We start from the raw sequence: 13396 nt of genomic DNA, 5'->3' as shown, positions 1-13396 counted from the left end.
GAGGCAATTGCCCGTGTCACCTCCTCAACAAACCACCACTCAGGAGAACCCTGCTCAGAAATTCACAAATGTATCAGCAGCACTGGTAATAGCAGTACTCCTCTAACAGGCTGTGGTGTGTGTGTGTGTGTGTGTGTGTGTGTGTGTGTGTGTGTGTGTGTGTGTGTGTGTGTGTGTGTCTCTGTCTCTGTGTGTCCATGACAGAACACTAAACAGTGAAAAATGGAGGACAGCCTTTGATGTGCACTTACATAATCTGTGGTGATGGGCTGGAATGCCACACTTTGGCCACGCACTCTCGACTCCCTCTCTCTCACACACACACACACACACACACACACACACACACACACACACACACACTGGAGAGCTACCATGTATTCAGTGCTGACCCCGGGTTCTTCATCAGCAGGACAAAGTGTCTATGAATCCAGTTTCCTTGTTATTATCTTTACAGCACCTTCAGTCTTGACCGTGGTATCTTCTCTTTTTTCTGATTTGCAATCACTATAATTGAATTTGTTATCCGCTACTGTTGTTCTTGCTGTAATAAATTCAAAGGCCAACTCCCGTGTTCAGCCTTTATTGTATAACTGTGCACCTACACGCCTAGGAGGACCGAAGAGTGAGGATCTCTAGATGTGCGTGCTTGTAGAGGGGATGATACCTGACAGGCAGATTCAGTTTTTGGGTACATGAGGCTGTAAATGTTTCTTTCAGGGATTTTCTCGTTTCCATGTGACAATTCAAGAAGATACTTTTATTTTTCCTTCATTTTTTAATTACGGTCACTGCTGTTTTTTCTTTCCTTTTCGCCCTTTGATCTGATTGTCACTGATGTACTGATGAATTTTCCAGTGATACACTGTTGGTGGATGTGAAGGATGAAGTCTGACTCATCCGTAAACACGAGAAAAACAAAATTATACAGTTTTTATTATTATTATTATTATTATTATTATTATTACATTGTTGTTTCAGCTTCAGTCATAAACTCGGAGCAGACGGTTCAGGGAGGACCAATATTTACCAGCCAGTCATGTGTCTCAGAGGAGCAGCGCAAACCAATAATCAGTTTACATCATAACAACCTTAGTTATTCAGTAGACTCCTTTAATAATCTGAGATGAGAAACTCTCCTTTAATTGGCTCAATTAGTCTCTGTGCTCTTCATTAGTGAAAATCAAAGGGAGTCCTGAACTGAACTGTCTGCTGATGATGACGTTTGACTGCGTTTTGTTCAGACTGTGTCCTGTCTGGATCTGGTTCATAAAAATCTGTTTTCCTGTTTCTGTTTCTGTTTCCTCCTTAGCGACAAACCAGAGGACCATGTTTACTCCCGTTTCCATGATAAACAAGAAGAGCACGCACGCCCAGGTCAGGAGCTAACGTCAGTGTCCGTCTCCTCCGCCTGCATCCTGTGAGAACTACACGACCCACAATTCCTGTGAACCGACGACGCAATTTAGATTAGATTAACAAAGAAACTCAAGAGGAACAACAGCTACAACAACTCCACCACAAAACTTCTGTGAAGAGGACCAATATGGCCAACAACACGGCAGACCACCCTCCGGGGAATTCGGTTGCCGAGGGCAACCATGACGGGGACTTTGGGGTAGCCGTGACGGATCTGAGGGGCCTGATGGAGCTGCGAAGCGCCGAGGCTGTCAACAAGATACGGGACACGTACGGAGACGTGCAGGGCCTCTGCCGCCGCCTGAAAACATCACCGATAGAAGGTAAGACGTGTCCAACACACAAACCAGACTGAACTGAAACGTTGAGTTCCTCGATTAATAAGAGTCAAACATTCTGTATCATTTAATCAAGATATTAATCAATATTAATATGATGATTCAAATCATCATTCAGGAAGCTGTCAATTTGAATTTTATCCATTTAAGTAATTTGCAGTAATTTACCAAAAGATGGCATCTGCCCTGCGGCCCCCCAGACCGACACGGACTCCCAAAGTCCCCAGGTTCACTGCGTGTAAAGTGGGTCAAAGTATCTGATCGGTTGTGAATTTGTTTGACAATTTGCTCCATTTTTGAATCCATGTGACCTTGTCTTGCCTTGCCCCCCCCCCCCCAAAAAAAAGATATTTTTGCTGTATCATTGTGCACAGCTTGGACGCCTCTAAACCTTTTACAAATCAAGTCTCAAAATGACTGAACTGCAAACCTGTCAGTCAGTGTGGTCAACACTTCAGCTGACAGCTGAGACACTTGACATTGTGTTGTGTAGCAGTTTATTACTGAAGGATACAACACAACAGCACAGCACTTTTTATTCCTGTGACTCTTTGCTAATCTTCTGTTTTCACAAAACAAATGAATGAAAGAACGAATGATGATGTTAAGGTTTAGTGTGGGTCTTAAAACATAACTGTACAGATAACCGAAAGGAATCACTCAGTGGCGAATCAGAATAGAATCAGAATAGGCCCTAACACACACACACACACACACACACACACACACACACACAGATGAAGAGGTGTCAGTGTGTGAGTCATGAAACGGTGATAATTGATACAAACAGGCAACATTTCTGGTTGACACACTTATTATTTTGTGGTGAAAGGTGATCAGTTTGGATTTCAGTCAGAGCTTCATATGAGGCCAGAAAATGGCCGACAAGCTGCTGTTTGTTATTTCTCTCTCCCTGTTTCATCTTTTGATCCGTGTGTGTGTGTGTGTGTGTGTGTGTGTGTGTGTGTGTGTGTGTTTGCAGCCATCAGTCCATTCCAGGATTGAAATTAGTTCCAGCCCGTTCCCCTAATGGCTCCATAGATCATTGCTGTGTTCCATTTAGTAATCAGAGGACAGCTGTAGTCGCGTCCTCCACGCAAGAAATTACTCACTTTAATGAAGAAAGTGTAATTATATTTTCACTGCGGAGAGAGAGGGGGAGGGGGAGAAAAAAAAATTGGGGGAAAACCAAATGCAAGATTGAGGGCAAACACACAAAATGATTGACTGTTATAGTTAACTAGGGTGGACTAGTGTCAGTCCACTTGCGGTCCGGATACTGTTTGCCGTCCGTCTTTTATCATCAGTAATGTAATGTTATGTCCGACATCAGCGTCATTATCTGTGCTTACTCACATTTAAGAGAACTCCAGTGATTCAGTCTGTCACTTCCATAAAGCGGTTTACCAATACATGTGGAGATATTCTGACTTTCATGCTGCATTCATGCACTGTCAGGAGATTGGGAAGAAGAGGGAAACACCCAATATTACGACTTCACACATTATACTAAGTGCTAACGTTGTAGTCACATTTGATAAATAGCCTACATTAGCTACATTTAGAGCTGCAAAGCATTAGTTGATTAATCAATAGGTCGATGGCAATAAAATGAATTGGCAACTATTTTGATAATTGCTTCAGTCAAAAATTTGCTGATTTCAGGAAATCAAATGAAACGATTTGCTGCTTCCCTTGATCTTATGATAATGGACTTAATAACTTTGGGTTTCGTCAAAACAAGCATTTAGGATTCAGAATTTGGGGTTGTGGGAAATTATCAATAGATATTCTGAAATTAAAGCCAAATTGATACATCGGCAGGTTAATATTATTGGGCCGTTTTAGCTTTTCACAGATATTTATTTCATCTGATATTATAGTTCTTATTTCACCAAATAATCCCATGCCAAGGTTCAGTCACTAGGTTTCTTTCAGTTTTCAGCTGTATTACACAGTGGATAGTTTGTTCAATTTCATGGAGATGAATCTCAGAAAGTGACTCCATCATAGCAGTATTAAAAAAGTTACAGCTGCTGAGCTCGTATGTCAACAGCTGACTGTGAGATATGGTTGAAAACCGTGGGGACAAAATGGCAAGTGTGTTCTACTGCTACGACACAGTTGTGTTGGAAATCACATGTTCACCAACCACTGGGGGCAGCAGACACGCCTTGAGCAGTTAGTGAAGTGATGATTTCATGCTGAGCACAGTAAAAGGAGTGGTTTATTTTGATTACGATTTGAAGGAGCGTTGGTTCTTACAAACCACAGCAGAGCCTCATCTGCAGCTTTTCATTTAAAATCACCAAAATACAGAGGTTACGCCAGTGTATTCCAAGCCCGACAGCCCGACAGCCCGACAGCCCGCCAGGCGTAAGTCGACCCCCGCTGGATCTAAACATTGAGTGACTTGAACAGGCAACCAAGAAAACCTAGATGTAATGGTTGGAAAGCTCGCCGGCGACATCTGTTGGTTAAAATGCTACGTGGACCCCGCCGGCCTCGGGTCGACAAAGCGCAGCTGGTGAGCAGCCTGGCTTCAGTAACGCTGTCAGAACGGCCATCAGGCATACCGGGACAAATCCCGGGTCGGCCACCGCCTCTGTCAAAAAAATCCATCATGTCGCTGAGAGCGTTCTACCTGCATGTGTTGTCCTGAGACTCGGCCCAAACCCCCCACCGCACCCGTAGTGGCTTTGCATTAGCAGAACCTTAACACGCTCTGTTTCCTGCAAGTGTCTTGTCCACATAGCGGTAAGGCTGAATCACTCAGAGTAATGGCGGGATCTGCCACTAACAAAACAAGTTTATAGACTTTTAATCACAGAATATGAATTCATTAAAAGGCTCTTGCTGAAGAAATGTTGACCATGAACAGTGTCAAAAGTCTGGACTGAAATAATGAGAAACTTAAGGATTATAACTGGAAGTGTTCCAGTGTTTCCATGATAAAGAGCCAGTGCAGATCAGCACTGTGTCTCTGTGACAGACGGAAAACCTGCAGGAAACCTGAGTTTCACACAGAGGTTATCTATTTCTCACCTTAGTCTGATTTCTCACATTAATCTGGTTTGTTTTGTGTCAGCGCTGAACTGTAACTGATATAGCCCATGTTTCTCACACATAACATAAAACCTGCTGTGCTGCCTGATAGCCAGTTGACAGTTAGCTAACCTGATCAGCTAAGTAACAGAGGCATTACGTTAGCAGTTAGAGACCACACGTAGTTGTATTTAACTTTGTTTCACCAGCTCGCTGCTCTGCCTGTGATAATGAGATGTTTCTTCTTCAGTTGCTTTTACTTTCAGTCTGTAAAATCAGCCTGTGTTTGCACGTAGAGATGACTGTCATTGTCAGAAGTTCAGACTGACCACACACACACACACACACACACACACACACACACACACACACACACACAAAAACACACAACATGGCTCAGCTGTAGCTGTGTGTCCTGCTGGTTAATGTGTATTGATGAATCCGTCGGCTGCCTCTCTGGAGGTCATTGATCGTCCTTCTCATCATTTTACAAAATCAGAGTGTATTTCATGTTGAGGAAACGCGCAGGCTCTGAGCAAGAGACAAACAACTAGATGTAAACTTTATTTAAACAGGACCTGGGTTACAAAGAGATTCACAAAGAGACACATATGAGCCTAAAAATAAATGACTATTTTAGGAAGATGCTAATGAATAGCGGCATGTTCTGTCACTGCTCAGGTGAGAAGAAGACAAGGTGATTTCTTTTTGTGTCTGTAGCATTGCTTTTATTTCTTCATGTAAAGGAGTTAGTCTCTTCAAATAAACATCCAGGACTGAGAGCTGAAACTGTCAAATAAAAATGGATTTAAACAGTCACCGACTGTGTCATCAGCTGACGATCAGATGTTCAGTTTTATTTAGATTTAAATCACAAGCATCGAAGATGTGGAAGAGATTTTAGCCGTTTCTCTTGTGCTACTATCGGCCCTCAGATCACAGCCACACAAAACATGTGATCAGATAAAACTGATTAAATAGATACAGAACAAATGAAGATTCTGTTTTTGATGTAACTGACTGAGTTATTTTTTAGGCGCTATTTGTAGGTTTTGCTATTGCTACATAGCAAACATTAGCATTAACAGCTCTTTACTTAGCAGTCTAAAAGAAACGTCTCAAGTTAAGCATCAAACTTAATTCTTTTACTCGTCACGAGCTGTCTCCAGTTGTAGAAAGCAACCCTCTTGTTTTGCTTCTATTTCTATCACTTCTTTTCTTGTACTGAAGTTAGCATGCTAACCAGCTAGCCCCGCCTCAATTAGACTGTCTCTTCACTTTCCGATACCGAGTCACTTTGGCATCCAGTCTGCCCTGATGAGGTAGCGCTGCTCAGAGGGCGTCTTATAACCTTTTGTCCTGTAAATTTAATGATGACTGAAACTTTTGTCAAAAATGGTAAGTAAACAGCTGGTGATGCTAACGCTAGCTATGTAGCGATAGCAAAATTTACAAACAGCTCCTTTAAACTCTTATTTGAATAAAACAGTTTTCGGACGCAGTTGAGGAAAAATTGTATGGATGGTTGGAGTTGATAATTGATGACTCACTCAAGCTATTATTTGATTAATTGATTGTTAAATTCTCAAATATCGGTCATCTTATATTCAAGATGGGCCTTTATTTTTCTAATTTCAGCTGTTCATCCATTTCCACAGCACTAATTCTGTCGGTACAGCAGTTAGGGGTCCTGTTAGGGGTTTCTCTTTGCCTCTTGCCTCCAAACAAGGCGAAGCCACCATGAATGAAACTTAACACTTCCTCCAGACCCTTTTCATTAAACATCCAGGTTTCCCTTTATAGGTGGGCTTTAATATGGAAAGAAAACATCCGGAAGTATTGAGTTGTGCAGCTTAATTAGTCTGAAAACATGATTCACATGAAAAAGAAAGTGCTGTGAAGAGCCACATTCTCCAAATTTACCTTGTGAGCTGTTGCAGTAGGTAACCCCACCCTCCTCTCCTCAGTATTTCTTTTACCTTGCCTTCATTAGCGACTGGTCACGTCCCTGGCTATTATTTGAGACACTCTCATTATTAGAATACCAGCTTTATATGAGAATTTATAGTGGTTTCAGCACTAATTTTAACCACACACGGACCTCAAGTTATGATTGGTCAGTTTGGACTGCAGTGAGTTTCCTCTGCCATGACTCTGCTCAGTTATTTGACAGTGAAGACGGTGCACTTTTCAGTAAGAGTCGTACTGAGCGCGTGATAAATCATCGGTCAGTTACATCGGAGTTATACGTAAATCAGTTCACACACAACACACACGCACACACACACACACACACACACACACACATAAACAAATGTACACATACAGTACTATTGTATGTAGGTTCAGAGGTTTCCTGGCCTGCTGGCGTGTCAGATCTTTTCGAGCTCTGTGGCGTGAGAAGTCAGCGACCAATCTGAGATACAGCTCGAGCTGCGTGACCCGAGTGCTGTTCACTGTAACTAACACACACACACACACACACACACACACACACACACACACACACAAACACACACAGAGCCTCAGGTCATCCATGTCTCTGCCAGTCGAAGCAGAATGCTCCTCTAAGCGATCACCAAGAGGGATAAAGACATCAAGACATGCAACGCTCTTCATGTCTTTCTTCTTTTTCTTTTCTTGCTTCGTATCATGTTTTTCATCCTCTTAGGATAAACTAAAACAAGATGTTATCTACAGTGTATCTTACCCTTTGAAATTTTCTCACCAGACTTTCCAAAAATCTAAAAATAACTTAGAAATACAAATCTAAAGTATACTCTGTATAATTTTGTCGTGTAAAGGGTTTCAGTTTTAAAAAAAAACCTTTCAGCCTGAGGATTTATGAGGCTCAGTTATTGCATCATTGTGCAGCAGGGGATGTGAGTGTCTTTATTAAAGGCAGGTTTATTTCCTGTCTGTGGATACTAAAGATAGAACATTCTCTGTGTAAGCCTGTAATTTAAACTCTTCTGTTAAGTCTGATTTTCTTTTATCAACCAAGACGCCTCTGTCTGTTCCTGCAACAAAAAGACAATAAAATCCCACTTCATTTTATTACTGTTAGAAATGAAAGTTAATCAAAGATATTCCAGACGACAGCAGTGCGTGAGCTTCCGTAATGGCCAATCTTGTCAGCTGGCTTTTGAGGGCAGATGATGTCGAATGTTTATTGGTGGAGGCTCTGGTTGTGTGAATGCCCAGATGTTTACTAGATTAGCCACAGTTTTCTTGAGTTTGCGCCGTGAGCTAACTGGACATACTCAGCTACCCCATAATGCCATTGCATCTCTTCAGATTGCACAATGGGGGACACAAACCCGGAGACGTTTGCAGCAGATTTAGAAACAGGTGTTTGATAAACAAATTATGGGATAATTGCTGCAGATTTGATTTGATTTGATGAATCTCACAAATCCAAATTGTATATGCAGTTTACAAATTCAATTCACATTTAATTTTCAGAAATTCACCGGGAACTTCAGGTCTTTCTCTTACAGGAAGTTATGTTGACGAAGTTGATCCATAAAGCCGCAGAATAAGTGCAGATTTTTTGCTCAAGTTGAAACCTTTTTATATCAGAATCACACATATTTGCCCAATTATGTGTGGCCGTGGGCAAACATTGATTTTATATATAATCACCTTGTCCATAAAATTAGCTTTGCTTCAGTTGGTTTTCGTGCTTGAAACTGGACAGAGGCGGCTGAAGCTGAAGCTGAAGCGTAACCTGAGTGTCACTTCCTCCTGTATGTGTCTGTGACTGTCACTCCAGCTGTGGGACGGCAGTGAAAGAATAAAGTCGCTGCAGGATGATGATAGAAAAGAGGGGTGGGGGCAAAGACAGAGCTGAACCGCAGAGATGATGGAGGAAACAGTCGTCTCTCTTTGTAGTGGACATCAAAAAGTCTGAACAATGAGACTGAACATTAATACATGCTGCTGCAGTTTAATCTGTCAGAGGGAGAATGAATGAAAGTGAAAACTGTGCGTGGTAAAAGATGAAGCTGCGTGTAGGCTGATGAAGCTGTGAATTGAAAGAGACCTCTTTTTGCACCAATGAAGTCCATTTCTTCTGGAAGCTGAAATGAATAAACATCTGTGACAGGCGAGCGCGCAGCAAACTGCTCTGCTCTTGCTGGAACATCATCCCCCGAGCTTTAATCTGCATCTCCATGGGGACGTTCACCAATACAACGAGCCCATGCCAGGCACCAGATGAAACCCACCTTCACAATCACAACATTAAACCGGGAAAAACAGACTCGTATCTATCAAGCAGCCATTAAAGGGGCTCTGTGATTCTGTTTTTCTTTATTTTTGTGTGTCAGGAGTTTTTGACATCAATGGCTGACTTTAAAATGATCAAACCAAACTTTGAACTAAACCGCAGTGTGATGAAACATGGCTGATGATGACTTTGACAGCTGGTGTATTTTTAAAAATCTCTGTGTATCAGCTCATCACGAAACTGTTTCTGCTTCAGCTCTGAGCAGCAGAGATACTCAGACATGTTAGGAAGCTATCGGTCAGATAAGCTGAGGTATATTCACGGACACCAGAGCGCTGTGTTAATTACAGTAGTTTTTAAGTTTGAAATGTTTTTCTATTTATCCGCAACTCTTTGGACAAAGTACATTCTCATTATCTCATTTTCTGCATCTCATTTCATCTCCCCTTCATTCTGCGTCCTCCGACCTCATCTCATCTGCCCCCCTTTTATCTCATCTCATTTCATAACACCACACCTCATCGCATGTTGCTTGATCTCATCTCATGTCATGTTGTCATCATGCTCATGCCCTCTCGCTTTATCTTGCCTCACCTCACCCCATCTCATATCTTCTCACCCAATCTCTCATCTCATATCCCAACAAAGATTCACATCATCTGGCTTCCTCTTCTAACCTCTCATCAATCTCACGCCATCTCATCTGATGTCACGAAACCTACTCTCATGTCACCTCATCTCCTTGCATGTCCTCTAATTTCATGTCACCTCATGTTATTTCACCTCATCTCAGCTAATCTCTTTTCACGTCACAGCAGCTCACTTGAGATCACTTCACCCCCTCTTAACTCATCTCACTACGCTTCATCTCCACCTCATCTTTGCTCATTGTGTCTTTGTCCTTCATTTCACCCGGCCTCCTCTCACCTCGTATCTCCTCATCCAGTCGTTTTTTTACCAGATTTACCTTTCAATTGTTAAGTAATTCTGCCATTGATGCCACCTAGTCAAGGTTATATGACATGAGTGATGAGGAAACTAGTCCCTCTGTGTGCATTGTGGGTAGATAAACCTCAAAATGGCAGAAACTGTTATCTGGTGGTTTTTACCAGGTTGCTGCATCCAAAGAGAAGAGGCAGATGGAAAGAAGTCATGAGGACGAGGAGGAGGAGGAGGAGAGGCTCTCTTAATTCAGTCTGTCTGTAGAGAATAATCAGACATTGAATAAGGGTCAATTATTAAAACGTATAAGGACAGAAACATGTCTGAGCTCATGTTCGCGCTGACTTTCAGAGTCCTCCATGAGAAATCCTGGCAGTGCGGTCTGTTGACATTCAGATCACGTTCCACTGCACATCTCCCAACTCCATCAAGAATCCACAGCAGCCATGTTGAAGCCCACCCTGCCATGCAGAGGAAGGGACAGATTTCCAGGTTTTACTGAAAAAGACCAGATTCATTAAAAACCAGCAGCTCGTTTAAACTAGCCGTCCTTCAGTCTTGTCCCTGTGCACCTGCAACGTGCTGTCAAAAAAATACTGTTTACTGCAGTTCAAGTTAACGAGGTCCTGTGATGAGCTCAGCTCAGAAAATCCTTCCGAAATTGAAGATAAACACGACCCGCTGATTACCCTTCATTAATTAATATAGTAGAATAAATCAACTGTAAATGGTGTATTTAAAATCTATGATTTTCACCCAGTTCCATAAAAGCCAAAAGCAATGAGCTCTAAGGACGTTGCCTTGCTGGTCTTCCCCTTTGTGAGCATTCATGTCGACTGAGAAATCTTTTTATCTTTATTGTCTTTATATGGAGAATGAATGAGCGCTTAGATGTGAGTCATGCTGGAAAATGGCAGTCACAGCTCTGGAATCAATAACTCACAGATATTGTTTGGTCTTCAGCTGGCAGATTGTAGATTGTAAGAGATCTTTCTTCTCAGGGACAGGAAGAGAAACATCAGACACATTTTTCAATGAACAAATCGATTAGTTGTAGACATCTTGTGACCGATCTTTAAAGAAGGCTGTAGGCGAGGGTTGCGCTACACTACAGTACTCTTATCTTACGCCACTTTTATGTGTTTGTGACTTGTTTGATTGTTGGTTGAGTACAGGGCTGCAACAAATAATTATTTCCATTATTAATTGATCTGTCTATTTTGTTTGATTTTTGATTTCCAAATAAATCTTTAATGGGGATCTTCAGCAGCTTCCTGTGAGTCAGCTGATCCTGAGCGGGTCAGTCAGATCAGGTGATGCTGCACTGACGTGGAACATTTGGCTCTGGTTGAGCAGCAGATTGTTTGTACAGCAGGGGTGGGTTCAGGTCAGTTCAGGCTGCCACGGACTTATCACTAACACAGACACAAACACCCGACCATTGTCCTTAACCTCGGGGCGGGGATCCACACAAGGGGCCACAGGATAAACCTGAAGGGTCGTGGGATACTTGACAGGAGGGGGAAAACACTTCTAATATCTAAAATTATATTTAGTTCTTCAGACTTTTCTTTAATACTTATTTTTTTTCCTGTGAATTACTGGATCATTGTAGCTCACCAGGCCTCTAAAGGTTTTTAAAATGACACTAAAATCTTTCTTATTGGTTGAGCTGATCACATCCAGGAGACGAATGGAGTCTGTGACGAGAATTCGTTTAAATGTTGGGGAAACACCTGCTTTATACAACAGGCAAGGATCAGTGAAACAGTTGTTGTTTCAAAGCTGATCATGGGAATCATTTTCCCAATAATAATACTTCCTGCACCTGAACGTATCATTTGTTTGACGTTCAGTCTGTCATTTTTTTTTTTTTCTAACTGTGTCTCCAGACAGAAAGGAGGAAATGATGAATATAAAAATACATAATTTTTCTGGGTGGGGTAAATCTGTTTTGGTGATTCGCCCAAAGGGAAAAAAGAAAACTGTATATGGAAACACTGCAGTCTTTCCAACAAAACTAGGTCATGTTGCAAAACTACTGTTCATAGAAATCTGTAAAAATCTTTACTTTCTGTAACTGTGGTGAATCTTCTGCCCTCATTTGTGAGTAGGTGCACAGCTATGTACCAAGCTAGACACTCTTTCACTAAAGGGGGAAGACATGCTTCTAATAAAAACTTAAAAGGCCAAGTCCTGAGTGACACATTAACTAATAAAGTTAGACCAAAAGTAATGAGTACAGTAACAAGGAAACTGGATTCACAGAAATATAGACGAGTCAATGTAGTCGTGCTACATGCAAGGAAGAAATAAAAGTATCTCCAGTCACTAATTACCAGCCATCACTAGTTTTTGTTCGCCCCTCCCTGGGATGGACTAAATATTAGACGCACCTTTCAATATGATGTGTTCTAGCACCACCAACCCCAACCTCATCAATAAAGTAGAGCTATCACCTTTCTGACGGCGTCAACAAAATCTATAAAAGATTATAAGCTTCATAAAAGCAGAATTCACGGCAGAGCTGTCGTGTTAGATTGTGCACACGTATCTGATAAAGTGTGATTCTTTTAGCAACACCTTCCTCCTGGCTTCCATCCGCACACCTGCAACTCATTTGTATCATGTCTTGTGTTCGAATTCTCCTTCGACACTGTGATGAAGGCTGTGAGCCAGATCAGGGTGGTGTCAACTGTGCTTTATCATTTATTTTAGCCAGAGGGGCCTTGGGATTTTTTCTTCCTCGACTCATCTCGAGCATCAAGTGTGGCTGAAGTGTTCTTTGTGTGTAAAGCAAAGCCACACTCCAGTGGTTTCCTTTTTATAGACAGGTGGTCTGCGTGGATGTGAATATTAATGTCTCGCCTTTGGGTCTGCAGGTCTGTCTGGTAACCCCGTCGATCTGGAGAAACGTCACACGTCGTTTGGAAAAAACTTCATCCCGCCCAAGAAGGCCAAGACGTTCCTGCAGCTGGTGTGGGAGGCTCTGCAAGATGTCACGCTTATAATCCTGGAGATCGCTGCCATCATCTCGCTGGGCCTGTCCTTCTACCATCCACCCGGGGGTGACACTGAAGGTTGGTGCAGTCGAACTTTCACCTGCAAAATTATTATTATTATTGTTATTATTACAAATATTATTTTTGACACTGAGATCATGTAAGCACCATTTTATTTTGTTTATATTTGTGTGTGTGTTTGTGTGTGTGTGTGTGTGTGTGTGTGTGTGTGTGTGTGTGTGTGTGTGTGTGTGTGTGTACATGTTGAGGTTTAAGTAACCTGGTGACCTTTTACAGTTAAATCTGATCTCGGTATATTTTTGACTCCAGCTGTTAAGACAACAACACCACCGTTTTAGTTTTTCCCCTCCTCTCTTCTCCTGTATAACACACACACATTATTTATGTAATATAATTTA

The 13396-nt window shown here is 41.9% G+C and overlaps 1 protein-coding gene across 3 annotated transcripts in view; it reads left to right on the top strand.

The window, feature by feature from the left end:
* The window catches only part of LOC111662300 (plasma membrane calcium-transporting ATPase 1-like), an 82502-nt gene that overhangs the window by 33570 nt on the left and 35536 nt on the right, over positions 1 to 13396 (top strand). For all 3 annotated transcript variants that reach the window (XM_023416108.2, XM_087176568.1, XM_087176569.1), the window contains 2 exons: positions 1313 to 1742; positions 12858 to 13055. In XM_023416108.2, the coding sequence (XP_023271876.1) occupies positions 1547 to 1742; positions 12858 to 13055 (394 nt within the window). In that variant the 5' untranslated portion in view covers positions 1313 to 1546. The remainder of the gene's footprint in view (positions 1 to 1312; positions 1743 to 12857; positions 13056 to 13396) is intronic.

Source organism: Seriola lalandi, unplaced genomic scaffold (genome assembly GCF_002814215.2).
Source record: "Seriola lalandi dorsalis isolate HSWRI2012SDOR001 ecotype SW California unplaced genomic scaffold, Sedor1 jcf7180002054561, whole genome shotgun sequence".
Classification (NCBI taxonomy): Eukaryota; Metazoa; Chordata; class Actinopteri; order Carangiformes; family Carangidae; genus Seriola; species Seriola lalandi.
This window is presented reverse-complemented; position numbering and strand designations above follow the sequence as displayed.